Source organism: Phaseolus vulgaris, chromosome 7 (genome assembly GCF_000499845.2).
Source record: "Phaseolus vulgaris cultivar G19833 chromosome 7, P. vulgaris v2.0, whole genome shotgun sequence".
NCBI lineage: Eukaryota > Viridiplantae > Streptophyta > Magnoliopsida > Fabales > Fabaceae > Phaseolus > Phaseolus vulgaris.
The window spans coordinates 10,717,478-10,743,576 of record NC_023753.2 but is presented as its reverse complement, the minus strand read 5'-3'; the positions used below and the strand labels follow the sequence as shown (position 1 = coordinate 10,743,576).

The window sequence follows — 26,099 nt, the reverse complement described above, 5'->3', positions numbered from 1 at the left end:
TAAAGTTAAAAAGAGGGAATCCCTCCTCGACAAAATTTTATATACACTAAAATAGGCACACGATTGTAGGAAGTAATTATACAATATATTTAACAAGAAAAATATACATGTGAATTTCAGGTTGTTCTTAATATTGACTTCAATGAAATGCTCTTCACACCCAAACTCAAGACCCAAAAAATAGTGAGCGAGCAAGGGAATAACCCAAAAGGAAAACAGCGGGAACCAAAATCGAAATTACCATTACATTACCAATAATTGAGGGGGAAAATGGAATTGCAATCAAAACCACTTTTCACTGGCAGTCTACTTTGAAGTTGTTGTAAGATCGGCATCGGTTTGTTGCATCAGCATTTTCCGAAATATGAATGAGAAAGTCCGAAAATTCTGGAATAGAAACGAAACAGAACTTTCTACATGGATAATATTTCAGATACTCGATCCTGAGCATCAGGAGGAATTTCCCTTCCTGGAACCTGAACGTTAAGAAGGTTGGCATACCTGTAGAAATAGTGTCAATATAATTCCATAAAAGTGTATTAACAACTAAAATTTGCATAAACATACTCAGCGCGGGTGAACAAGTGCATATGTTCTGTAATGAAGGCAAGCAAGGCCTGCAACAGAAATAGGAATAATACCAATAAATAAGATGACATGACAAAAATTTCAACCAACGTGGAGCCATTAGTTAAGTTGACTTGCCTCAAATGGCATGTTCAATAGTTCATAGTAGGTGCGTACTCGATCCAATCTTTGCTGCACTGTTTCACTGTTTATGGATGGAATAGCTGCCAGTGCCTGTACCATCATCCAAAATTTTTATGGCTGTCGAATTTCGTTCGTGTTTTTTTACATTTGCCTAAGTTCCAGTTCTATCTGAATGTACAATTTCACATTCTTGAAAATTTAGCTATATGCAACCGAGAAACATTAATTACCTGTTCCAATGCAATAGCATTTCGACAAATTTGCTGGACGCCAAAAAGATTTATTGACTTCATATCCGCCAAAGCCTAATAAGTAAATAAGAGAACTCTTTCATTAGCAGTGAAAGAAAGGAAGTGATAGAAGTGATTAAACTGGAAATACAACTCCAAACATTAAAGAAAAAAATACAAAAAGTATTATACCTTAACAAATGCATTAGCGGCAACCCCACAAATTCCACCAAATAAGTAATTCCGCTTTGCATTTGAAATAAAAGGAGCCATTTCCTCATCTCTTCGAGTTATCTGGGGATTCCATTAACAAATTCCATTTTATGAAACGAATCAATGGATATAGAATTAACAAGCCTCAAAATTCAAATCACTGCAAGGCAAAACCTTTAGTTTATATAGAATATACACTCAAGATCCACTACCATCTACTGCCATGGCTATAACTTTCATGTCCAAATTTTAGCTCAATGAATTCTCAATAAATTTTACGAGCTATATTAGAAATTTACAACGCATTACTTAGGATTTAAAAAATATTGTTCCAGGACCTTATCCTGTTTTACTTGATTTTGAATTATCCAGGGGCAAATAATGTTTAATTGAGTTGCCACCTAAATCTGACTTCGGTTGATTTCATGCTAATGAAAAAATTGTCAACTAATTTCATCAATTGTAATTATCCTTAAATTTGATCAATTTGGATAATTTCATTAAGAACAAAACAGGATAATCATAAATCATCCCAAGCATGCAGAAACTGAGAAAGAAGAGAAACCATGTCGTCTTGAACCAATTACTTTATTCTTGGAATGGCCAATGGGTTACATCCGTATCCCTCCCAGGATCCAACTAAGTATCTTCATAAGATAAAAAAAAAACATACAAAGATTAAAAGACACACCTGTGAAGTGAGCGAAATGATGAAGTCATCGGGCTCTTCAGCATCTTGGTCATCCAAGTATTCTGTATTTGCCATTTCCTGCTCAAAATTGTAATGCTCAGTTATGTTTCGACATGATTAACTATCAAATTGCCATTCCTTCCACAACACAGACAAATAAACTCACAGGTGACATACCTGCATATGGAATATTGTCTCTAATTGCATCTCTATACGTAAAACCTTGAGGCAATCTATTGCTAGTTTCCTATAATCTTGAGCAAATGAAGCTAGAGTTCTCGCAGGAGCACTGTCTAAACGATTGTGGTGGTTTTTTCCTCCAACACGATTTGACGCTCTCTGAGTTGTCTGTCCAAGCCTGCAAATTTAACAGAGAATTTAAACACCACAAATAATGCTCTAAATATTTGGAGGGATCTTGAGCAAATGATGCTCAATTCCTCTCATTTTTTAAACAAGTAAAAAAACCCATCTCATACTACTCATTAAGGAAAGAGACTGGTATTATATTTTATGATTCAAACATGATAAAGGTGCAGTACCAGCAACGTGATATACAGAGGAAATATTGAATGGAAATTTGAAAAGAAATATAGACTGTTCCATGGCATTCAAGATGCTTGGTATCACCCTCACCGGTCTCCCTACTCAGTTTTTTATTGCCCTCTCCTTTTTCCTTTTCTCATACTCCTAACTGAATCTGCTCCCCTGCCCTACCTGCCCAGACCAGGTTGTTACAACGTGAGCTTACCTCTTTCTTATCAAACTCTGTCCCCATTTCTTACATAAGTTGTAGCTCAGCATATGGGGAAATCTTTTAGAAATCAAAGAAGTAATAGAGAAAGTACGGCATCAGTATTCTGAACGTGTGTTACATTGATTAACACTACTCTATAAATATTAAGAGTATGAATGTCAGCTTATACCCTATACTTAGAGTACACATCAAGTAACAATGATCCTGGCAAAGAAGATAATAAAATAAAACCTATTTCAACAGTCATAACCCATTTTCCTCATTAGAAAGGAAAAGAGTAATATACGATATAAGAATGTAAGAACTATACAGAGGAGGACAAGACGTCTAAACAGAAAAAAGAAAGCTAGCAAACAAAAATTCAACACAAAGCCGCCAACTTATTACTGTAAGGTATGTCAAATACCATAGAGAACAGCTAAGTGAAGATACGTCTCAAATTTAACGAGGTAAACATTTGATTAGTAACGATTGTAGTATTCTTTAGCTGTAAAGAGCAAACTAAAGAAAAAATTGCCTTCCTTGGTACAACCCATTAATCAATTATAAGAAGTTGAAGAGCAGACTGCCCACTAATAGAAACAATAGCCCAGTCCCACAAACTGCTGGCCACGGGAGAAGCAAAAAGGACATAACCCTTATGAAAATTAATGGATCTCAAAAACACTTTTGATGAACTCCCTCCAATTTTATTGTGTTGAAGTTGGAATTTACTATTGAACAAAAATAATTGCATCAACTGGAAGGTTCAACATATGAACTTTGCTCTTCTACATAAGATCAAGCCATCAAATTGGGAGGTAGAGATGTAATGAGATTGTAACTCGAAACATAAGATTTTCCTATATTAGTCAAAGACAGCTCTTACAAACCTCAGACACTGTTGAATCAAATCAGAGAAGCACACAGGCCAGAGGCTCAAAGGAAGCAGACTCACTAAGATCAACTATATCAACTATGCCGGTGACCAATATTGTAAGAAAAGGACATCTAGTTATGTCTTTAAGATGTGGTCAGGAGCTGTTTCATGGTCTTCTCGAAAGCAACCAATTGTCACTCTATCAACAACAGAAGCAGAGCTTGTAGCTGCATCAGCATGTGTCTGTCAAGCCATTTGGTTGAGAAAGCTTCTGGAGGAAGTTCATTTCAAGTAAAAAGGGCCTACTCTTATTCACCGTGACAATAGTTCAACTATAAAACTGTCCAAAAATCCTATTTTGTATGGGAGAAGTAAAAATATTGAGGTTCGATACCATTTATTGAGAGATCGGACAAGTAATGAAGAATTTGATTTGGTTTACTGCAGAAGTGAGGATCAAATTGCAGACATATTCACAAAGGTTCTCAAACTTGCAGCATTTCAGAAGTTGAGGCAGATGCTTGGAGTTAGCAAGACAGAGAGCTCTTAGTTTAAAACTAATATTAGAAACTAATGTTAGTTTAAGGGAGGGTTTTTTAGATATTTTCAGTTTTGTTATGAACTATACTACTGCAGTAGGTAGCAAGACAGAGAGCCCTTAGTTTAAAACGGATATTAGAAACTAATGTCATTTTGAAACAATCCTGTAACCAATACCAATACCAAAACTGGAAAACAGGGGACAAGAACAAACTGGAAACGTTTATTTCAATGAACAAATCGTCCACCACTGTCTATTAGCAAATTCCACAAGTTCCAACAGAATTTAAAGGAAACAAAACAAGTGGTTCCTATTCTATGCAGCCGCTAGCGCGCAGATACCCATGGATCATCATTCAATCACCTGTATAGAAGGATACGCATTTAGAAACACAGGAAGAAACCAGCAATGCGGCAGACTATTCAGAGGGAAGGAAGAGACTCACCTTTTGCCTACTTTTCTCTTGCTCCCCACCCCTTATATTCACATAGTCCTTTTCCCATTTGGGCTCTAACCGTTTTCTTCTGGATCTCCTCAATCCATCCACTTTTGAGAAGTTTGTTATGCCCTCCTGGCCCACATGTTTCTGCTGAGGTGTATTTTCATTTTGGCCATATTGTTGCGTTATATCACATTTTAAGGGAGAGTTTGTTAGATATTTTGAGTTTTGCTATGACCTATTCTACAGCAGTAGGTAGAATCTGATTTAAGTTGTTATGCTTACCTATATTTTAGGAGATAGTTTGGTATTCATCTCTTAGTTTTGTTTCCTGTACAGCCTATTTAAAAGGCTTTTCCTCATTAGAATAAATATGCACTATTCCTCCCAAACAGTATCCATTTCCTTTTCATTTCAGCTTTTCATACAACATACTATTAGCAATTTGCATAATTTTACCAATCTTACAATCCACAATCCCAGCAAAGCATGTTTCTCACTGGGAGTAGAATTGTTCCACCACCCACAACCTACAGATCATGGAATATACAATCTAAATTGCAATACTCACAGCATTGCATATATACTTACTTTATACACAATAGTACAATATGCAATTAAAACATTATCTAAATTGCAAAGCGTGTAAAAAATGCACCTTTCAATAGAGTCTGCAACATACTCCAATGAGTCACTAAGGGATACCAACAAAATAAGTTTGTTGTCATCATGGATTAGGTTTTCCTGAAGCAAAAATATAACAAAGTCACTACTGCAAAAACATAACAAATAAGAACAGAGATTTGTTAGTATAGACAGAAAATCAAACCTGCTTAATAGGACGCAAATTTAACAGCAATTCACTTAGTTCTATTTCAGCCTCAATTGTTTCAGCATCAGATGAATTACTTTCCACATTACACTGGCCGAGCAGATTTGGTAAATATGCACTAGAGGGGTCAAGCCTCATCAGTTTCTCAATATCATGCCTCCCAATAAGCATATAACTCTGCTTCTCAAGAACAGCCTGTAATATAATTGATTAAAATGTTGGAAAAAAGTGAAGGCCACCATGCTAGAGTAAACAACTCTTTATAGATATGTCAATTATCAACTTACCCAAATGCTTCAACTTTTAGGTGCAGGTACATAAACTGTTATGTATCTAACAATCTCAAGAACCAACATAACCCAAATGCTAAAGCTATTGGGTGGCATACCAAGACAATTGTTTAGGGAAAGGATTGGGACTATAAATTTTATGGGGCCTTTTGAGACCCTACATTGATTACAGAATGGCCAAAGCAGAGCTATAAAGTTTGGGACAATCCTCACCTCATTAGTGAGCTTGAGGCTAAGTTAGACTCATCCCAAATTTAGGATGGTAGCAGCCTAGAGTAGATGATATTAGGTTACCCTCAACTGCCCAAAAATGTACCGAGCTCTGCAGTTTTCCCAGTGTCATCTACTTGGCTTTAGCTTTCCCAGTACAATAAAAAATAAAATCAGCCTAGGGAATGAGGTCTCGTGATCTAGCTTTTAATGTTGAGATAGCACAAAATGTTCAAATTATATTCTACAGAGACAAAAAGAGTTAGGATGTTTATTGAATTTTAGAAAGTTTTGGAGCTCCCAACAGACAGTCCCCTCAAGTAACAATTAGTATGACCTGTTGGTTATCCCCTTTGATCAAAGGGAAAGGGATAATCACTAGACCATACTTCTGAAACTTAATTCAATTAAAAAAATACAGGAGCAGCAAGGATTAAACTCCTGGCCATTTGGCATAGAATTGTGTTCTTAGCTTCTTTATGACACTCAGAAAGTGGTTGTACTATATAAAGAGAAGAGAAAAAAAACAGTGTGTGTATCTATTGATGTATATATATGAGCTACAAAACAAAGGTAAGGCATTGGCTTAAGCCTAACCTTAAAGCTGGGTACATACAGAAGAAAATACGTTTCATTTTAAATACTCCCCTCAAGTTGGAGGATAGAGGTCATATGCACCAAGCTTGAAACATATAAAGTGAATCCTAGGTCCTCTTAGAGATTTAGTTAGAATGTTTGCGAATTATTTATTAGAGCTGACAAACTTAGTAATAAGTTCCTCGGAGAACAACTTCTTTCAAACAAAATGACAATCAATATCACTGTGTTTAGTTCTCTCATGAAACACTAGATCGAAGGCTATATGAAGAGCTGCTTGATTGTTACAATACAACTTCATTTGTTCTTTTCACAAAAATTCAAATCTTGAAGGAGTTGTTAAATCCACAAAAGTTCACACGTAGCTAGTGCCATAGATCTATAATCAGTTTCTACACTAGATCATGGCAACAACACTTTATGTCTTACTTTTCCAACTTATAAGATTCCCTACAAGGAATCCACAATATCCAGTGGTAGATCACCTATCAATGTGGCAACTAGCCAAATCTGCATCACAATAGCCTAAAACTTGAGTATTTCCCTTGTTCTCATATAACAATCTCTGTCCTGGTTTCCCTTTTACATATCTAATGATCAATGCGAGGATTATCCATAAATTGACTCACAAATTTCTCTAGATAAGAGAGATCAGGTCTTCTTACTTTGAGATAAATGAGTTTTCCAACAACCTCCTATATCTCTTGAGAAAATTTCACCTTAGTCTCTCATTAACTTCTGATTTGAGTATTTGGTGGTAGAAGATCTAAATCACGAGGATCTTCAGGTAAGGATGAAGGACTAATTTGTGTCCGACCTTGGTATGTGAGAACAAATGATGGAATAATGTCATCTACACTTTTGAGATTGAGGTTGAGAGGAAGCTTGAATAAATAATGGCCATAGGATGGTACAGGAAGAACCTGTTGAACAAATAAAAAAATTTCCATGGAGAACAAGAAAAAAAATATGTCCTCAAATAAGGTAACATTAGGTTAGGAGACATATAAAATCTTTGGGTTGAGGGAGAGAATAACATTTATACCCTTTCTGAAGGCAAGAATATCCCAAAAGAAAAACTGAATAGCCTTTGAATACACCCAAACACACATGGAGATGAATATGATATAGAGAGTCATTGGAAAAAATTATAATGAGGAACTTTACTTTCAAGAGTGGAAGAAGACATCTTATTGATTAGGAAACAGGTAGTGAGAACCACATCTCTCCAACGATGAACATGAACACTAGTATTCAACATTAGAGAGCAAGCATACTATTTTTTTACGTCTATTCTTTCTCTTTGCTATACCATTTTGTTGAGTGTGAGGACATGTTGATTGGTGTAAAATTCTCTAGGAAGATAAGAATGAAGGAAACACGGTAGAAAAATATTCCTTAGCAATATCACTTTTGAGAAGTTGAATTATCTTTCCAAATTGGTTTTTAATTTCATTGAAGAAAGACATAAATATGGATAAAAGTTCTAATTTGTCCTTCAATAAAAAACCCAAGTACATTGAGAGAATTTATCAATAAAGGTTACAAAATAATTGAAAATAAAAGAGGTGACTAACACTACTCAGTCCCCAAATAAAAGAGTGAATGTTAGAAAAAGAACAATTATACATTGACAACTCAGGAAGTTTTATACAACCTTTGATGTGATAATTTTAACAAAAAAAATATAATAAAGGGTAAATTTGTAGTTAAATGATGTGAAAAATTATTAAAATAATAGTATTGGGAGTTGTTATGTGGGTGGAGAAAAAAAGTGGGTTGTCAATATATCATGGTTCTTTGAAAAAACAAAACTATATTGTGTTTCAGACTTTTCAGAAAAAAGAAAAATCTAATATGTTTTCCTAACTGATAAGATTCAAAATCTAAAGCATGAATTTGTTTGAGATCAAGAATCATCATCTTTAATTTTTATAAACTTGGAAGGTCCAAACAATCATGCAAAAGTTTTAGGGCTAGAGTTGCAAAACAGGATGTAGAGTGACTTAGTTTCCAATAATAAAGACCTCGTGACTCACATCCTTCTCCAATCAGATAACCTGTACCATGCTCTTGTATAACAAAGAAATTAGCAGTAAAGGTCATAAAACAATTTAAAGAGCGATTCAATTGACTCAGAGATTGAGTTGTAAGAACAATGAGGAATGAACAAGACAACATTTAAATTTAGTGAAAGGAATAAATAAACTTAACCAATTCCTTGAGATGCCACTTTGGATACATTGACAACAGTAACAATATGAGGAATTTTTGGATAAGAAATGGATGATTACTAGAGATATGGTCTGATGCACCTTCAAACAGATTAAAAAATGCATGCAATAGACACATTTGACATTAAAAAGGATTGACCTTGACTGATTGATTTCATAAACTTGTACCTAAAAAAACCCGATTGATTTCTTAAACTTGTACCTAAAAAATTCTTGGTACTCATAAGATTTTGGATTCTAATTTTTCAGATTTAGACATGTGAACAATTTTATTTTTTTTGGAAAGCCATGCAAGGAATAAAAATTATCATGACCCATTTACTTGTGGTGTGAGCATTGAGAACATCCGTTCCTACCACCACATGCTCCTCGTAAGTTCCAACCTCCTCCTGCTCTTCCACAAGGGATTGCCATTACTAAAGTTTGAACAGAAAGGTCAAATAACTAAACCATCAATAGAAGGAATTTGATGGCCATGCAGAATCTGATCATGAACATGACAAAAATCTAAATGTAGACCTAAACCAAGACCATGTATATGTATCAAGTTTTTTGTTGAGTTCCTCTAATATGTGAGCCACTAAAAATCTTCTAACTGCTGCTGCAGCCCTAGCCTCTGCCAAATGTAGGACCATATCATGGTTGGGTTGTTTGAGAGAAGCTACTTTTTGAGTTGCATCAAAGAGACACTGAATATTATTCACAAATGTCTTATGCATTCTTCCAAAAGGAGAAACATGTTTTGATGGTTCCGACATCTCTAAAATATCAGGCTCAACTGATTGCCATAAAAATAACACATGGTTGGAAGTTAGTCTTTTGACTCTGAGATCTGATTGAATTAGAAGTAGAGCTCTCTTCAATTTCCAAACGGTCATGATATTTTTTACCAAGGAACCATAGCTCCATGGAGATAGACCATTACAAATTATTCTTCAAGTTGACCTTTGCACTTGTAATGGTAGGAGTAAAAGAAAAGGAAGGAGCAAAACCTACTAAAGTCATCTAAAAGACGAAGAGCAACAACCAAAAATGAGGAGAGAGAAGAACCCTAAGACTGTGAGAGGGGCAATGTGTCCCAACACCAAAACACTTCGAAATAGTTAAGAAGGTCAGAAACAAAGGCAAAAGATGCCGATGAGACACACCGTAGTGATGCGAAGTGATTTCGGCACTGCCTTAACCCTAACCCTAAAGTTGGGTAAAAGAAATAAAAATAATAAAATAAGATTTCATTTTAACAATTGTTTCAAACAAATGACTTTGTCTAGTACCATGAGGGCTTGGCATATTTCTAATAATGCTTCCGTGTGTGACTGTTTTTGTTTATATTTCTTCAAAAGATATATCCTTCATAATTGGGCAATTTCATTGAAGGTATTGTTATCCAGAAAAAGGAACAAAATACCTCCATGTATGCAGTTCGACATCTTTCATAAGTCCTCTCCAGAAAAGTTTGCACATACTTCACAAGATCATTAGCAAACTTGGGCATTGCTTGTGCCCAGCCAAGCACCTACAATAAATTAGATGCAAAAGTCAGGGAACACATCCGTGTTCTATAAACATCAGTTGAAAACAAATAATCAAGTATAATGGAATAATGTCCAAACTCAGAAACTATTAGACGAGTATTATATAATCTTCTCAGCTAATACAGAAGAATAAAACATCACATTTTTAGAAGATTACTATCCAAGTTAAAATTTACCTCCTTTGTCAAGTGATCTATAGCCAATAATCCTTGTAACACAGGCCGACCCTTCTCAATTGATGGAGTGTAAGCAGTAGCCACATGTGCCCTTGGACGAAATGCAGCTGGACCTATGTTTATATGTAAAGATCAAATCTTAATACACACATATGGTGGAAAAATCTGAGGGCATATACTAATCTCTCAGTCAGTCATACACTCATTCTATTTTTTTTATCATGAAATAAGAAATATTTTCTAATAATTTTATTGTAGTTTCAAATAACATGTCTATAACCAAATAAAGTATGGTAGCATATCAGACAAAGCAAACTTCAAATTGACACTATAATTCAGATGTTTCAAAAAAAATAACTAAGATGCACAATAGACAAAATTAGGAGCTAAGCATGGTGCTCAAATAAGGGATACAGAATGAACAGTCAGAATAGTATAAAGACTTGCTTGATATGGCTTGCTGTACGCCTTTTCGGTAGTCCACAAACATAGTTGGTAAAAAGTGGTCCTTCACAAAGTTCTCCACAAAAGCTAGCAAACCATCATTGCTGTAATTCACAAAGTGTACAACACCAATTAACATTAATAAGTTACATAGCAACAAAATTTGAGCGAGAAATTAAGCATTATTGTCTTTCAGAATCAATTAGAGAATATATAGTAGAGATACATTAAGCAGGGTATGCTAAAACAAGATGTAAAACTTAACAGCAAACTAATTGGGAAGCAATCGGAGAAGTAGTAGCTTCCTAATTTCATCCTATTTCCTTACTTCGACTAGGATTAGAAGTTATTGGATGATTAGGGTTAAAAGTCTATTATTGGATTAGTTATGTAGGGCTTGTATTAATAGAGTTACATTAGTATTTAGCCTGAGTCTTACAACAAATAAAAAGGTCTCGGTGCTTTGGTTTTACACACTAAATCAATCCAATCTCACATTATTCAGGGTATGCTATATAAACTATTATTTTTAACCGTATTAGAGCTTCTATAACCAAGTCTGCAGAGTTCAATACTTGCTGCCCAACTTTCAAACTGTAGGACGTTCTGAAATTCATTTATAATGGACATTTGGTACCTGTACCTCTAAACTTCAGTATCAGAATTATATAGGGTATGGGAAGAAAGAGAAAAAAAGATTGGCAACAATGTCTTCAATATATAATTGATCAGTACGTTTATGTTTGTCACAATTCAAGAACCGGATAGAAAGTAATGAATCCAACTCCTCTGAGCAGCTTACTTTAATGGGCAATATTATGTTTGCAGGCATAACAACATGTGTTGAAATATCAACTGTTAATATTCTTATAAATGCCAGAAAGAAAAAATGATTAGAGGACATGGCAACTGTTGAAGTGTAAAAAATCTCAGAGTTTACAACGGTTGTTGAAGAGCAAAAGATGCTTGGAGGATGCAGCTGCTATTGTCGAGCCAAACTTCTTGGAGGGCATACCGAGCACAAAAATGTTCAGAGGTCATGGTACTTGTTGGAAAGCAAAAATGCTCGGAAGGTGCAACAACCTCTAAAGACTAAATGGTTGGAGCTGTAGTGGCTGTTGGAGAGAAAAAATGCTCAGAGAGTGTGGCGGATGCCAAAGGGCAAAACGGCTCCAAGAGCGCAGAAGCTGTTAGAGAGTAAAAGTGCTCTGATGGAGGAGCGATGGCTCTGGGGGAGTGAATGTGCTCAAAGGGCACAACTATTTTTGTGGAGAAAAGTTCTCGGAGGACATGACAACTGCTAGAGAGCAAAATACTGTAAAAAAATGCAGTGGCTGTTTGGAGAGCAAAAAATGTTGCAACGGGTATAGTTTACCCAAGAGAAAATGCTAGAGTAACAAAGTTAGACCCAATGTGTCTAGGGAAAAAAGTCACGGCCCAAAAATGTACTAGTGACAAAATAGGTCACGGTGGATGATAATGCTCTATACCATATTGAAAGGAATTTTTGTAATTGTGTTGTGTACACACATGAGTATTCTTATTTATAATGAAGAAATACAGTAAGGAATAAAATCAATAATTAATAATGAGAAATATTTCTTAAGATATTTCCCTATTTGATGAAATCAAATCATATTTCCCTATTTAATATAATCAAATCATATCTTTCACAGACTACAACAATTTTTAGCTCACCCAAGTTGGGAATACTTTGCTGGAAGCATTGAAGCAAGTTTATCTGTGAACTGCACAAAGAAGTCAATACCCCGGTCAGGAACAAACATGATCAGGAACATGATCAAAACTTTACATGAGTATAGAAAATCAAATATGCAACACCTGAAGCACAGGTCGGTATATAGATGCAGCTAGATAAATGCCTTCCTCAGGCAAAACTGCTGCTGAACCATAACCTTCTTGTAGCACATTGGGACCCTTCCTATTCCAACCTTGGCGAACAAGATCAACTCCTGAATATTATTGCAACCAGCCATAAATGTTGAAATGAGAAGAAATTAGAAACTAAAAAAAAAGAAAATGATAAAGAAAAACGTGAGTGTGTATCATATGATATAAACTTGTGTTTTAAGGAAAATGACTCGTCATTAGATCATAAACTGCAAGTACAGAATAAAAATAATTACAAGTAGTAAACTAAATGATAAAGAAACTTCCATGGGTGGTTTAGAAATTAAGGTTATTACAGATGACACATGTACCAGGTCAGAAATGCATACTATAGAAATGGAGAATCTTCACAAGCTGAAGAAAAACCATAAAGAATTGTAGACACTTAGACACACAAATGGCCAGAAAGCAAATGTTCCCTAAATATCAGCAATTGCTTGTTTATGTTCTATCCAAAAGTACTTGAAGTCTTAAACATAAATAATTTGCTTATCCAGATCAAGATAGTAATAAGACAGACTCATATCATGTTTATTGGACAGCAGCTTTAACCATCTCAAATGTTAAACAATTACCAAGGAGCTTAGAAAACACAACAAAGAAACATTCTAAATATTCTGACAAACACAAATTACTTTGACATTACAACTTTTCTTGCCAGCAAATAAATCACATAAAATTCCAAAGAGACTATTTCTCTATTTAGAAATAGAAATTTTAGGCAAAAAATACATTGAGAGGAAAAGGCACCCTCTGGAAAAAAAATCTAAACACAAGTACGAAAAACAAAAGCAGCAAGGCTACCCAATCTCTCAGCCTACAAGAAACACTTGTCCTAAATAATTAGGTCCGTATATAAATAATAATGCGTAAAAATAATGCAGAAAAAGATACTAATACACCATAAGACGAGGCATGCACCATAACTCATGATAAAAAGATCAGAGTTACTAGTGTGTTGTGATATTTTACACATTCAAAGTGCATCATTAGGTTTTACCAACACTAATCACAAGCTATCATCCACTGGATGAACTGGATGTTAATAATGATCAGCACAAAGTTACAAATAATGTTATTTATACAAAATTTCTCCTCAGACTCAAACAGATTCATTTGCATCATTCAGAAAAAATTATAGAGACGAATGTGTTATCCAGATCCCTGAATCTGAATTCTAAAGTATGACTTATCTGGACAATGCAAGTATCTTTCTAAAGCTCAATCATCAGAAATATTGTCAGTTAATCAAACTAAATTGGAAATCCAATCAAGGAGAGACTTCTTCTGTAAATTCATTGGCACATCAGTAGTTTGCATAATTTGTGCAAATTATGCAAGTTACATCAAAATTGCATGGCATGTCTTAATCACTGTGTAAACCTACATCAACATAATTCTTTCATCCTATTAGTAAGTGATTTAGATCTAACTCAACCCTAAAAAAGTGACTCATTAGGTGAGGATTGCCAATTGCCTGCAGATATACACTGTACTTTTTTACACTATAGTCAATGTGAGACTTGGGTTTTTCTCAATTTGGCCCCTCAAGTCCAACACTACTGGGCTCGGTACGTACATAACACAGTGAGTAACCCTTTTAATATATTCGTCATAGACTATGATACTATATTATACAGTGGTTTAGATCTAACTCAACTCTACAAAAAACTGATTTATAAGGTAAGGATTGTCCACTTATATATTGTATTTTGACTCTATCTCTGGTCAATGTAGGATTTGGGCTTTTCTCAATACATATGTTAAAATTTGAAAATTCATTTTACTTCTTTCACAGAATTTATCGTACCCTGATTAGGAATTGATATAGTAGCATCTGTAAAGCGAAATGCGAAGGTAAGACCATCTTCTGATCCATCCCTGTAATCAATAAGAAATGATAATTAATTAGTACATCACAAAAAATTGACTCAAGGTGGAGTTTATTTGGTACAGGGAATCTTTCATTTCAATTCAAACAAAATCACTTTATTGTCCCAAGAATAGGATTCCTAGGAAATTTTATAAAATGTGTTTGGTTATTAATCTCATAGGAATAATTGTTAATTTCTGATGAAGTTTTATTCTCATGGGAAAGTTTAGTAACTTGACAGTCAATTTATAGAAGTTTTATAGAATGTATGGTAATTGCATTGAGGTCATTTTTTCTCTTCGCAAAATTGCATAACATAATGTTAAAGGGAAAGACACAAAATGAACTATTATGAGACAAGAAATAACTTATTTGAGTTGCAAACCATTTGCTCCTCAATTAGAAGATTAATAGAGGATCCCAAAAATAGTTTTCTACCCTGACAGTTTGCTTTAATTTATTATCTTTAGTTTTATGCCATGTTGGTAGATTTTTCAGAATTTCTTGATTCTTAGGTGCTGGGAACTTATGTGGCTAAAGGACCCATATACAATACAAAAAGAGAAGCCAGGTGGTAAAGGTCCCCTCATGATGAGCTCAGGGGAGGAGGGTAAATGTTTGCTGCCTTATCCCACAAATAAAGAGCTGTTTCCAGGATTTAAAACCTGTGACCCCCAAGTCACAAGGCTGCAAACATACCATTGCACCAGGGATCATCCTCTCAAATGAAACTAATTAATAGTTCAAAATAAATAACAAATTCAAATTGAGCAAATATTTCTGTTAAATGTTATATTAAATTGAGCAAAGTTTAGTAACTTGACAGTCAATTTATAGAAGTTTTATAGAATGTATGGTAATTGCATTGAGGTCATTTTTTCTCTTCGCAAAATTGCATAACATAATGTTAAAGGGAAAGACACAAAATGAACTATTATGAGACAAGAAATAACTTATTTGAGTTGCAAACCATTTGCTCCTCAATTAGAAGATTAATAGAGGATCCCAAAAATAGTTTTCTACCCTGACAGTTTGCTTTAATTTATTATCTTTAGTTTTATGCCATGTTGGTAGATTTTTCAGAATTTCTTGATTCTTAGGTGCTGGGAACTTATGTGGCTAAAGGACCCATATACAATACAAAAAGAGAAGCCAGGTGGTAAAGGTCCCCTCATGATGAGCTCAGGGGAGGAGGGTAAATGTTTGCTGCCTTATCCCACAAATAAAGAGCTGTTTCCAGGATTTAAAACCTGTGACCCCCAAGTCACAAGGCTGCAAACATACCATTGCACCAGGGATCATCCTTTCAAATGAAACTAATTAATAGTTCAAAATAAATAACAAATTCAAATTGAGCAAATATTTCTGTTAAATGTTATATTAAAGAACAATATAAATTCAAGTCACGTGCCTTTTATCTTTGGAAGGGACTTTGCTTGCAAGCCTAGCTGTTTGAACAGCAGCATCAGCAGATGCAGCTTCAGGAGTGGCCCGCAAAATTTCACATATAAGTTGTTGGCATTCACTCTATAAAAACATGAGTGAAGGAAATATAATATAAAAGTATATATAAAAAATAAACAATATAATTTACGACCTGTCAGTCTCATTAATTAATTAGGTCCCCCCTCTGCCTTGAACTGAAACAGAAACTTTTCACGTTTCTGTCACAAAATGATGAGATGGAACAAGCCAACAAAGGATATTAATTATTCACATCACATATCTTATTAGTTTCATATAAATTAGACTGCCCTTTGCCATTAACTGATGAACCAGAAACTTAATGCATTTTGGTCAAATGATCAAGCATAACATGATAGAATGACACAATCTACATGAGCCACGTTGCAGCCATAAAAACGTTCATGCTTTAATACCAATCAAATAGCATGAGGAGCTAAAAAGGAAGACTATACATATATGTGTGTATACACCAAAAACCACCAGGATGCGTAATATTTTCTTACACTGTCTCAACAGTTGACACTCCCCAACAAACACATCAGTCCACCTATGAATTTGTTAGACATAAAACCATTCATATTAAGCCTTTACCTAACAAGCTAAGGGCCTGCCTATTTTGAGAAATTGGTTTAAATTTTATTTTATTTCCATCATTAATAACAAAAATGTCACCTTGTTTTATGTTTTCTATTTCAAAGATAGTGGAGGAAATGGTGAAAATAGCAATTACTATACAAGTCTTTGAAAACAAGACAGAGAAAACAAGGTTGTATTTTCATAATTAACAGGGAAAATAGAAAACATTTTCCCATGCCAAATAGCCCCTAAGCATTTAAGGATTATCAAAGTTGGTTACTGAAGTGGTAGCAAAGTGACCAAGCCTTAACAACCAAGTAGTCATCAATTCAATCCTTGCAGCCCTAATTAGATTTGTAAGAGATCTCACATCGCCTAGTGATATGGCAAAATCATAATATATAAATGTGATATAAACCTCACCTTACAAACCAATTTTGTGAGATTGGGTTAGGCATAAACTCACTTACAAAAAAGATTCAAGGTAAGTTCCTAAGTGTGCCTTGCACATCGTTTGCACTTCAAGCTCAAAGGGCTCTTGCAAACGAGGGGTGTTTAAAAAAAAAGCATTCATCTCAATCACTTATCAGCTAAATCTTTTAAGGAAAATTGGTCACTGACAATGTCTGATTTATTTAGAGAGAAAAAGTATAAGTGTACTTAAACTTCTATTAACTATCCAATAACCATTATTTCCTATATACTTTATTTGGGCGGGGTTTGTACCCTATACCAAGACAACAATCATGTCTAGTCATACTAAATTGTATATTTAACTTCTATTATCCAACATCTTGCAACTAAAGTGCCCTCACATACCTGTAACACCGTCAGGGAGAAACCAATGCTGTAACCTCCGGTGACTTGAGATGCTTCAGAATCAGGGTTAGAATCTACTGGCATTGATCGTGGCGTGTTTATGTCAGCATGCTGACTGGCTTTTGCTTCTAAAAGCTCCCCAACGATAACATGATTCTCTAAAGAGTGACACATGAGATTGCAAAATTATTTTTTAATAATGTATGATCAACACAGAAAGGAGAATAATACATAAATTATTGAGTCTCACCAAATAATCGAACAACAGCATCCAAAATTGAATCAAGAAGCTCCTTAGCAGCAACCTGTGCTTTCCCACCAGGAGCCATAAGTGGCGATACAGGGCTCACAGCCAACAGAGTCCCAGCGATAGATATTCCATTCTTACGCTTATGTTTTGGTAGCTGATAACTTTCCAGTTGACCTTTTATGAAGTGCAGATTACCTGTTCCAGCCTGCAAACCCTGACCAATGCTAGACCTTGATGAATTCAAAAACTCTGCATGAGCTTTAATCTTTGATGTAATTATCTCGTGAATTGTTGGCCGCAACCTTTGGCTGGTATAGAAAAAAAAAACAAACACAGAAAATACACCAACATAAGCAAATATAGCAAAAAGGATAATAATAAAATAAGGTGAGACATACACAGTCCACACACACTACAAGAGATAATAATAAAATAAATCACCAATATTTAGTTCTTTTCTGCCAAAAGGATGATTTGCATTTGAATTTCAAGTTTTTCCCAAAACAAACCACTAGAAGCTTAGAACACATACACAAAGGAAAGAAACCCCACAAGTATCAATCAGGATTGAACCAAACATCTTTCTGTACATCTGCAGACTACCACACAATATCTAACATGTATCTTCATTTACTGACAGCAGTCTTAGACTTGCAAACACTAGAACTGGATAGCACCATTTACGTTGAGCATAATGTAAAATAGCTATTCATCAAAAGCGGAGGATGGTGTTAGAAATTTAGAATTTTAGATTTACTACCATCTAGAAAATATAAAAGACTGACAGCTAAAAATTCACATCATTTTCTTTGAATTGGGAAGGTACCAGCATCTATAAAGTATGATTTGCATAAATTAGAATGTCAGTAATAGGGATAAAAAGAAAATTATTAGAATAAAGCTTTACAGAAATAAATAACAATGGATTACTTGTTTTTAAATAGTATAACTGGCAAATAAAATTGCAGAAAATGTTTTGATGATTAAATATATATAAAATCTTAATTCAGATGGAGAGAAGAGATCATGCTAGCCATAGAAGTGTGCAAGTTAGTTTGAAAAGGAGCTTGATTTAAAAAAGCATTTCAAAATCTTTAAAATTGTAATAATGAAATTTAGTTAGAAAAAATAAACACAAATGCAGGAGAGGTGCAAAATAGGACAATATTGAAGCTTATGTTAGAAATGCCTTTGGATAAGAGTGTTCTGAAATATAAGAATAAAAAATTGTCAAGATAACAAACCATATAATAGCACCAGCAGCTGCAACTTTGCCAAGCATGCAAAGGCACTCAACCATGGTCTGAAAATACTTCACATGAAGAGGAGCATCACTCTTTCTCATTGTTTCCTATGCACAAAAACTTCAGAACATCAGTTCAAAAAAGTAGAAGTCACCAGAATTCAAGAAGCATTTGTGAATTCAATACAATTATATTGCTCATACAAGAAATTCATCAGGTGTCGAATTCGAGAGCCATGTTGGCATTTGACGAAGAGCATTATTGGAATCCCTTGAAACATCATTAGTTGCCATATTCCCATCTAAGGTAGCTTCCTCATTTGAATCTGCCTCATCATGGCCATTGAGAGAACTGAAATACATTTGATGATGATATTTATTACATTTTTACAAGTATATTCAGTAAGTAACCAGAATCCCAAAACACATACAAACATACATAAATAAAATACATATAAAAGTGATAGGAACATCATGTACTGCACATAAAATACAACAAAGTGATAGGAACATCATAAAATCCATCTTTGTTCTATGAAAGAAATATTCGCCATCAACAGCACAGGGTACAATAATTAAAAAACATAATGTAGCAATAGGAAATCAGTAATATGATTTATGTACAGAACAAGTAGAAAAATAGTATAAATACTGATAAATTCAATTAACCAGTCTTACCCTCCCTCCATTGATCCTGTTCTGTAGGATCCATCAACCTGGAGACTATTCCGATTGTCACCTTTGAATGATCTTGTCCTTCGAGACAGGGATTGTGAATTATGTGCAGCAAGGGCAACAGCGGTGGTGGTTGGCACTTCATCATCATTCTCTAACAAAGTTGAGCCAGCAACACTACACAAATAGCAGTTCAAATACATTTAACTTCACAAAAAAAAAATCACACATCTTAAAACTTGAGAATAAATACTTCAAACTACTCAGTCAGATTAAAAGTTTGTTGTAATTGTACATTGAAACATCCTCCATGACATCCAAATGTTTCCACACAAAAACACATGCAAACAATATATAAGAGAAAGTAACTAAAGAGAAAATAGAGCTCCTGCATGCGAATAGCATGACAAAAAATATGCAGCAAATATGATGCTTAAAGCTAGACACTAGATGGGAAAAGAAAATACCTATATTCACCCTTATTGTATAAATGGGCATGCAAATCCTCCAAAATCTTATAAAAGAGAACTCCGCGTAACTTCGTTAAATCAGAACGGACATCTTGAAGCGCCCCAACCTGAGCCACCCATAAACAATAATTATGACATACAAAAAGCACATGGAAATGTTCACAAAGACAAATAAATAGGTTGGAAAATATGAATAATGTGAAAAAATGAAAAAAAAAACAAGCAACAGTACTCTAGACATGAGTTGTAGAATAGTTACATTTGGTTGAAAGCTCAATACAAACTAAACTAATGGAATTGTTTAAAAGCCTTGCCTTTTAGCAGGATAGGCCTGAATAGAAATTTCCTTGCATGGACAGAATTAAATACTATAATTAAGAGATTAGGTCATACTCATTTTGTATTATTAAATGGGAACCATTAACCCCTAATTTTAGGAATTAACTGTATATGATGTAGTTTAGGAATTTCTTTACTAAACCATTTGAATTCTATTTAAGAGTAACTGCACTTCTAATCAAATTACCCAAAAACATTTTTCTAACTCCCTTCCGTATGTTAGTGTTTGTAATTAACATTATTGTCTCTCTGGTGTTTTGCTCACAGTAATGTTTGTTTTAAGGGAATATCCATTTCCAATAAGCAGAGAGGTGCACGCCTTTGTTATATATTTGTATTTTCTAAGGCCTGTTCGGTTTAAGAAATCTGTTTCATTTTGTGTTTTCACTAATAATTACAAAAATGGCACCTTGTTTCATCATTTCTAGTACAAATATTTGAAATCAGAAAAAAAAAATGTGACACTTTTGTTAACAGCAATAAATTAAAAAATAACTCAAAACAAATAGGCCTTGAGTACAAGATTCAAAAATATATAACTATAGAAGTCCTCAAGATAATGGTAGTAAGTTAAGATCTTACAGTTTGAAGACCTCGCTCAAGCATCAATATTGATTGCACATCCAGTTGAACCGCAGCATAAAATTGCTTCTCTGAAATGAGTTTCTCAATGCGAGCTGGAACCTGCATCTCAGAGCTTCAGAATCAAAACCCTCTATGAAACCAATAATTTTAAACAAAGTAATTGAAAAGAAAGCATGTGTTAAATTATTATCAAATGAAAACACTAAAATCTAAAAATGAAAATGACAAATAATTTGCTCTCATCAGATACTTTTTAAACAGATACTATCGGCTCTTCAGTGCCTGAGCATTCAGATCAAGAGGTTATTTCATACAGTATTAGAACAAAGTTGACCAAAATGTCTATAGTCCTCTGGCATCATCAGTCTAATAATTAGAATTTCAATGCAAAGTAATATTATGTTTTAGTAACATAAGTGTTAAGAATTAGCCTCTATTTTATCTTTGTTCATTTTTTTTGTCATGATAAAAGCAAGCAAATACTGTTCTACAACTTAAGGATTTAAATTTTAAGGTCATGTGGTTATTTTACAGTTGAAATCACTAAAGAGTTTAGACAAAAAAAATACATGATGTTCTATATAATTATAATTACTTATTCTTTTGCAGTTAAAGAAACATGTTATACAAATACCAAAAATGCAAATGCTTTATTTCAAAGCATAAACTGCATAAGTAGCTTAAACAACTCAACTCGGCATATAGAATCAGAGCAGCAAGCATAAGTTTAAACAATCAAAATGAGATTGCCTTATTCTCATAAACTGACCAAAGTCACACAATTGCATCAGAATGTCTACAACAAAGAATAAACCTTAGCAATGTCTTCAATTTGATCCAATAAGGATATTATATGTCGCAGTGTGACTGATCGATACCATAGTTGATGCAATTGCTTATTCCGAGCACTTAGGCGCTTCTTTGCCTCTGCCAAATCTACTTTTAAGACAGATATACTTTCAGTGGATTCACTGAAGAGCTTCAAGATCTGGAGATAAACAAAAAGATTAATCAAACAGAAATTCATAATGATGGGCTACTAGTTATAATTCCTCTATAGTTAGGATCTAAACAAGATGAAATGAAAGGGAGTAGAAGCTGAAGAAATCCGGTTACCATTCAAACTGTTTCAAGTTCATTTGAAAAAGAAAATTTAAGAATCAAAAACAGTCTCAATTATTTATTAAAACATTAAATAAAATGTCCTTCCTTTTATTTACATTTAATAACTCCTTCTCAACTTTAATTTCTTAAGATACAAGAAATCCTGGTTAAGATTGTTTCTTGTTTCTCATCTTTTAACCTTGCATGCCTGATCACAAAAGAAAATGTCTTAAGATTGTAATTACACAGCATCAATAAAAGAACTAGATTAAATGGTCATAAAAAAGGAAGGAAAAATAAATATGTAAAGGTATATATAACACATTTAAAAAATAACCGTAAAACATAAGCAATGGAATTAAAAAACAACAAATTATGACACACAAAATGCTTGAAATGAAGCTAATACCGCCATATAAAGAAAATGTTACAATTATAATTAAAAAAATATTTTGTTCTTTCTCTTGTCTTATAACTAACTTATGAGAAATAAAAAAGATAACAAATCTTTGAAAATTAAACAAAGCAGCAGCTGTTATGCCAAAGATATGAACCTGATATTGGGACAAAAACTATAATCTGTGGCGGGATCTATGTATACACATTATCATACAACCAAGACTTTCAATGGCAAACGACCCAGTTGTCCATAGTTCAATGTATATTTGAAGTGATCATGGAAAACAAAATCTAAAGAAACCTGGGAATAGTTTTGGATAGCTCGGTTGAAGCCACTATGGTAGGAATGTACTACTTCATCCACAACATCTTCAATGATATCACTTTGCTCCTTCAAAAATTGGGCGGCAGCATCACGGTCTTTTGATGTCAAAATGTGAACAACATGAGGTAGTGAATCAAAACGAGCAGCAATCCAACATTCATCTATCCTCAAGAGGTCTTCTCTCAAATACTGCATTACATTGAGACTCAGATTACCAAGAATAAGTATACAGTGTATGCATGACTCGGTGCAGAAGAAATACCGTAGTACATAACAAAAGCTTCAGAGAAAATAATTCAGACTCCTAATTTATAAGTTTACAGTCAAGACATCTTTAGTATGAATAAAGTTAGAAACAGAACAGAGAATTTGCACGAAAAAGGCCTTTCAGAAAAGTTTAAAGTCCATATCACTATTGGCAAAAGAAGAGCGATTAACAGAGTCAAGCAAATCAAGCAGGGGTCTAACTTCCAAAGCTTCTCTATCAGAAGGATTTCAAGCAAAATATAAATTTTAAGAGATGGCAATGCAAAGAACACAAATGTCAAAGGGCTGGAGGGGGGATATAATGTTAAAAAAATGGCCCTGACACATAAATCTTCATAAAATATAATACATTATCCATCCCTGAATCTTAAAGAAACCAAAAGCAGGAATATATCATAAATATGAGATGAATATAAAAAATGTCTTACACGGATTGAAACCAATTATGCCATTATTTTTTTAGCATCATACCAGTGTTACATTACAAAATACCTCTTACTAATAGGCTCACGGCTTAACTTCACCCCCACAATACCAACTTGTAAAGGTGATAATTAGACAAGTTTTAGAAGCATTATTTAAATCTTATATCTAGTCGATGTGGGATCTCAACCTGATAAGAGTCAATATCTTGTTGGCAGCACACAACGAAGCTTTCACTAAGCCTATTTGTCCAGTCCCTTATTATAGGTAGCATTTTCCAAGACACTAGCAATCGAATCTATTAGACCACACATAAGGCAGCTTTCAACAATGCCCAAGGGAATTTTATGTTGATAGCAAACATTATCTTCTCCTAACTAAAGCATTAGAACTTTACATGTAATGAAGTACATCATGAAAATTCTCTATTACAACAACGTCATAAAATGTGAAACAAGAGTTGAAGGAATTTATGACACCATATGATTCACAAGACTCAAAGCCAACTAGCCAGAGAAAAATAAGATGCAGGCACAGTAAGGGCCGCTTATTAAATGTTATTCAATCTCTAAAGACACAGCGAATTGGTTTGAAATGCCTTAGAAAGGTTGTTTGAAGCACGGAATGGGAAAAGGTGCATGGGTCTGATTGTTTTACTTCTCCATTGTTTTGGAGCTGCTTAAACTTGGGAAAAGGCAAAAGAGACTTTAAGAAATTTGTTTATGGGTTTTGTCAAAAGCCAGAAAAATAGATTGAATACATACAAAAACTCCTCTTCCTTCTGCCTTTGTAATGCAAGGACTTATCATAGAACACAGTAATTTTGTTCAAGCTAAACTCGGGTACCAAACCAAACAAGTGAAATTTTCCCACAACTTGCACAACTGTTATTGGCATCTTCGAGCAACACACACAGGAACGCCCAAAGGATCTTAAAATTGAACCACTTGCAGAAAATCTCTCAGTCAAGAAGGCCACTAATCTAATCATGAATAGAAATCTTAGAAGGAACAAAGTAAAGCTTACAGCTTTATCTGAAGGCAAAGGTAACTCATCAAACATTCCCATATCGAGTCTTCAGTGTCACCACACACCATGAAGGTATAGGATTAACTTGCTCCAGCAAACCCACAACTTTAACTGCAATGCACGAATACAAGTTAAAAAAAGAAAAAGAAAAACTAATATTCCTTTAACATAAAAGTCAGGTACCATCTACTAAAAACACACAATTGCACTCAAATAAATAATAAGAATTCGCTTGACTTTAACTGGAAATGAATCATAAAAATTCTTAAACAAAATTACGTAATATTAAACAACAACACTTCAACATGCGCACGTCTCTAGCCGATAAAACATAGTTTAAAAATTGGAATAACAAAATCAGAAACTTTTCCTACAAAATGCTTTTCTAAAACCTATCATGAAGAGCAAAAATGATACATGCACAATATAATGAAAACTCTCTCCGTCATTCTGCAACAGCCAAAAAACTCAGCAACAAATTTCCGTTCGTAAGTAACCATATTTATTTCCAATGCAGTTTCTGACCATTATTAAAATTCAATCAGCAGCAAAGTCCTAATAAACTTAATCCAGCACAGCACTGAAAGAGACTAACAACCAACGTACAATTAGACATCCTTATTGTCATTTCTACGGCGATACTAACTAAAACACCAAAAACACGATTCAACAACTACGAACAGAGGCAGATCCCTGATTTCCGCTCACGCGAACACTTCAGTTAAGCTCTTTAGCAATTCACTCACACGTAACAGACTACGCGGTGCGATGAAACAAAAGCATTTGACAATTCAGAGTGAGAAACTCAAAAAAAAAAACGGTAGCAACAATTCAAAATACGCATCAAGAGTTGAAAGATCTTGAGAAAATGAAGCTCGAAATCGAGATTGAGCGTGTGCGCGGTGAATCGAAGGTTTTACGAATCAAACCTGCAGCTGAAGGAATGAATCAGAGGCGAAGAATTCAGAGTGATGACGACGGAGAGAGGGTGGAGGGCGCGCGTGAGAAACAGACACTGAGCCTACGGAAAGCAAAGGTGAATTGGTATGATTGAATTGACTGGTATTAATATTAATTTTTTTTATCTATAACTAGAATGGTAATAATAACAATAATAATAATAATAAATAAATAAATAAAGACACGCTTTAGGAATGATAACAGTATTTTATTTTGTTTTAAATTTAGTATTTGGGTAAATATTTGTCTCTTTCTTTTATTGTTTTTAACTATAATGGTTAGAAATTGTGCATATTCTAAATGTGTCATAATGTCACACTTTACCATTACATCAATACTCTTCTAACAATAAAACAAACATTTTTAAATTTTGATAAGTAAAAATATACAAAACAATTTGGAGGGATGAAATCCAACATAAGCGATTTTAGAGCTAAAAGATGTTTTTAATTAAAAATATATTTAATGATGTTTTTAATTTCTAAAATTTGGGATCAATTGGTTCTCTAAATTTAAAAAATATTTTAATATCCCATTAAAAGAATGCAATGTTAGTCCCTCTAATATATTATCGGCTAAAAATATTTGGAAAGTTATGTTAATCTTTAAAATTTATACCATTGTT

General features: G+C 34.1%; 1 protein-coding gene across 1 annotated transcript; it reads right to left on the bottom strand.

The window, feature by feature from the left end:
* LOC137828720 (exocyst complex component SEC8) lies at positions 1 to 25,587 on the bottom strand. Its single transcript, XM_068635403.1, has 27 exons — positions 25,444 to 25,587; positions 24,512 to 24,625; positions 22,772 to 22,984; positions 21,782 to 21,955; positions 20,965 to 21,066; positions 20,041 to 20,150; positions 19,577 to 19,750; positions 19,103 to 19,250; positions 18,900 to 19,006; positions 17,656 to 17,963; positions 17,406 to 17,563; positions 15,955 to 16,070; positions 14,481 to 14,551; positions 12,602 to 12,732; positions 12,458 to 12,507; positions 10,763 to 10,863; positions 10,316 to 10,428; positions 10,013 to 10,120; positions 5,271 to 5,468; positions 5,100 to 5,185; positions 2,023 to 2,203; positions 1,846 to 1,923; positions 1,134 to 1,235; positions 942 to 1,016; positions 706 to 801; positions 568 to 617; positions 1 to 501 (listed from the first exon to the last, which is right to left on the bottom strand). The coding sequence occupies exons 2-27, from the start codon at positions 24,551 to 24,553 to the stop codon at positions 414 to 416; spliced, it is 3,180 nt and encodes a 1,059-aa protein (XP_068491504.1). The 5' UTR covers positions 24,554 to 24,625; positions 25,444 to 25,587; the 3' UTR covers positions 1 to 413.
* Between the last annotated feature and the right edge of the window lie 512 nt (positions 25,588 to 26,099).